Source organism: Rana temporaria, chromosome 4 (genome assembly GCF_905171775.1).
Source record: "Rana temporaria chromosome 4, aRanTem1.1, whole genome shotgun sequence".
Lineage (NCBI taxonomy): Eukaryota > Metazoa > Chordata > Amphibia > Anura > Ranidae > Rana > Rana temporaria.
Genome location: NC_053492.1, coordinates 15,262,400 through 15,266,029, shown reverse-complemented (window position 1 = coordinate 15,266,029; position 3,630 = coordinate 15,262,400). Strand labels below are relative to the sequence as shown.

Sequence of the window (3,630 nt, the reverse complement as noted above, 5' to 3'; positions counted from 1 at the left end):
TCAGTCAGACCGCGGGCGTCCATTTTTCAAAAGCCGCGCCTCCTCCTCGTGCTGTTTTGTGATAGGCGGAATACTCAGCTTCCCAGCAGAGCCCCTGTTCAGTGTTCCACCTATCACGGATGCCCTCTCGTCCTCGGTCTCGGACGAGAGGGCAATCAGTGATAGGCGGAACACTGAACACAGTGTCTGCTGGGAAGCCGAGTGTTCCGCCTATCACAGAACAGCACGAGGAGGAGGCGCGGCTTTTGAAAAATGGACACCCGCGGTCTGACTGAGATTCTGCATGTTAGGGATAAGGTAAGGGATCGTTGAGGCATGCAATTGTGGCACAGCGAGGCATGTAATGGTGGCACAGCGAGGCATGTAATGGTGGCACAGTGAGGCATGTAATGGTGGCACAGTCTGGCATGTAATGGTGGCACAGTGAGGCATGTAATGGCACAGTGAGGCATGTAATGGTGGCACAGTCTGGCATGTAATGGTGGCACAGTGAGGCATGTAATGGCACAGTGAGGCATGTAATGGCACAGTGAGGTGAGGCGAGGCATGACTAGTAGGAAGGGGGTCGTCTTATACACCGGCAAATACGGTAGATAGATAGATAGATAGATAGATAGATAGATAGATAGATAGATAGATAGATAGATAGATAGATAGATAGATAGAAACCTGGAGAACAAGGGCAACCTGCTTTGGGTGGCTTCCATGGCTGGCTCCATATTTTGAGCTGTAATCCAAAAAAAGTAAGATGATTATCTCAGTGACACTACCAATGGCCAATGGAGGAGGGCAATTAATATAAACCCCCCTTCACTCCAATGCTCTACAGCCAATCACAGTGGTCAACACAGAGGAGAGATAGAAAGATCTCAGATATAAATTGTATCTACATTGGGATACCCTACTAAAGTCTCCACCCACTGCTTCAGCCCATTGGATTGCTCCTTTCTCTTAAATTACCCGCCCCTCCCGATTTTCTCCCAGACATCTTTATACACCCCCTCCATACACCTATCGCGGCATGAAGGGGCTCGGTGAAGGTGGCGGTGAAGGTGTGGAGGCATCGGACTGAGATACCCAACTCATAAAAGGAGATGAGCCCAGATTCGTAATCCAGAGACACCCTTACGGTTCCACTGGAGATGCTGCCGAACAAGTGGACCTTTTTACCGTCATGGATCGCGAAATAGCCATCATGACTCCTAGAGAAACACCAGGACTTCTTATTATTTCCAATCACTGACTGAATACCACCTTTCCTGTCTATACTGGGGTAACACATCCCCACCCTCCAGTTATCTGACCTCTGGACCTCAACATCCCAGCAATGACGCCCAGTGAAGAAACTCTGACTGCTCAGTACCTGAGGACGAAACGCAAACCTCTCTGGGGTGTCTGGAAGATTCTTGTTTATAAATGACCAGGATGCGGTCTTCCTGTCATCCAATAGATGCAGGATATTATGAGCCGTGTTTTCATCCAGTAATATGTCTACGGGTTCTGGTAGGTCAATGTGTCCATTTACCCCTGTAAGTATATAAGGTGAACCTAACGTGTGTGAGACCTCAACCTTACCCCAACCAACTCCGCTACCTGGAAGTTCATCACGTTTCTTACCACCCTCATCTCTATCCTCGGTATCATTGTCTGATACTGGTGTTGGCTGTCTGTCTGATTCCTGTAGAACAGTCAATGGATCCGTCATTCCAACCAGCTCCTTGATGGGATCGTTAATTTTGGACCATTCATCATTTTTTATTTCCAGCTGATGGATCAAATCAGAGACTGAGATCTGTTTCTGGCTGGAGATGGCATTCAGAATTGTCTCTCTCAGGTCTTCCAACCATCTCTTAAAGTCTGAGATAACAGTCTTGGCTCGCTCTGTTTCACTGGCCGCTTTATCTTTTGCTCTACTCCTTGATTCTTGTAGACGTCTGGAGATGTCCTCAACGTTCCATGAAGCCAGTGCCCTGGCTCGCTTTGTTTCATTGGCTGCTTTACCTTGCACTCTTTTGTTGGGTTCTTGTAGACATCTAGTGACGTTCTCAATGTTCGATGTACGCAGCTCCCTGGCTCGCTCTGTTTCACTAGCTGCTTTACCTTGCGCTCTTCTACTTGGTTCTTGTAGACATCTAGTGACGTTCTCAATGTTCGATGTACGCAGCTCTCTGGCTCGCTTTGTTTCATTGGCCGCTTTACCTTGCACTCTTTTGTTGGGTTCTTGTAGACATCTAGTGATGTTCTCAATGTTCGATGTACTCAGCTCCCTGGCTCGCTCTGTTTCACTAGCTGCTTTACTTTGCGTTCTTCTACTTGGTTCTTGTAGGCATCTAGTGACGTTCTCATTGTTCGATGTACACAGCTCCCTGGCTCGCTCTGTTTCACTAGCTGCTTTACCTTGCGCTCTTCTACTTGGTTCTTGTAGGCATCTAGTGACGTTCCCAATGTTCGATGTACGCAGCTCCCTGGCTCGCTCTGTTTCACTAGCTGCTTTACCTTGCGCTCTTCTACTTGGTTCTTGTAGGCATCTAGTGACGTTCTCAATGTTCGATGTACTCAGCTCCCTGGCTCGCTCTGTTTCACTAGCTGCTTTACCTTGCTTTCTTCTACTTGGTTCTTGTAGGCATCTAGTGACGTTCTCAATGTTCGATGTACTCAGCTCCCTGGCTCGCTCTGTTTCACTAGCTGCTTTACCTTGCACGCTTTTGTTGGGTTCTTGTAGACATCTAGTGACGTTCTCAAAGTTCGATGTAGTCAGTGCCCTGGCTCGCTCTGTTTCACTAGCTGCTTTACCTTGCTCTCTTCTGGGTTCCTGTAGACATCTACCGACTTCCTCAACGTTCAATGTAATCAGTTTTGTTTTTTTCTTCTTATCGGGCGTTCCATCCGGCGTACCTTCCTGCTTCCTCAACTGTCCTTGGGCCCAACCACAAGACTTACAGATACAGGCGGAGTCTTCGGTGAAGTAATACTCTTGGTGGACGAAGCTTTTTCCATTCTCCATGGAGGTCGTGATGTTGAAGGTAAGATTTAATGCACTCTGGTGTGGACTCTCAGATGGTTATCAAACAGAGAAGTTGCAGCCAGGGAACCAGACGGTGATGGAAGACGAACATGTACAGCAGACTTTGGTTACTTCCTGATCGGAGTAGACAGGAAACGTTGAACTATGTTGAACAGAATTGTATTTCTTTGCATTGCAGGACGAATTATAAACCTTTTTCAGCATTCAGGACAGGAATAGGCTCTGGGCTCGTATAGAATATCCAGCAGACGATCAGTGCGTACTCGGAAGAAGTCGTACCCTAATCTAAGCTGTAGAAATGTTTAGACTTTAGGGAAATTCCAGCTCCGCCTTCAGGTCACCCCACCCCCACCAACAGTAAAAGACAAAAACGAAAGTAAAAATTCTATCAAACCGAGAAAACAAGCCTAGCTGGCTCTGTACATTCCTACGAAGGGCGAGGCTGAGCAAACAAAGGGCAGATAGATAGATCGATTATACACACAAGAAACGTTCTCTGAAATGGAAATGTAATTAACAAGCTAGATTTGTAATAAAAATTGAAATGAAATAGTGTGGAACCATTAAACATTTCTGTGCAGATCAGATAGGTGTCTGGAAAACAC

General features: G+C 46.8%; 1 protein-coding gene across 6 annotated transcripts; it reads right to left on the bottom strand.

Moving 5' to 3' along the window:
* Window positions 1-772: 772 nt before the first annotated feature.
* LOC120935971 (B box and SPRY domain-containing protein-like) lies at window positions 773-3,351 on the bottom strand. 6 transcript variants are annotated; one of them, XM_040348017.1, is made up of 2 exons: window positions 2,200-3,351; window positions 773-2,100 (listed from the first exon to the last, which is right to left on the bottom strand). In XM_040348017.1, exons 1-2 carry the CDS (start codon window positions 3,002-3,004, stop codon window positions 926-928), a joined length of 1,980 nt encoding a protein of 659 aa, XP_040203951.1. In that variant the 5' UTR covers window positions 3,005-3,351; the 3' UTR covers window positions 773-925. The 6 variants fall into 6 exon arrangements, with proteins under 6 accessions (XP_040203951.1, XP_040203954.1, XP_040203952.1 ...); XM_040348020.1 differs by having other exon boundaries at window positions 773-2,001; XM_040348018.1 differs by having other exon boundaries at window positions 773-2,255; window positions 2,454-3,351.
* Window positions 3,352-3,630: the final 279 nt, after the last annotated feature.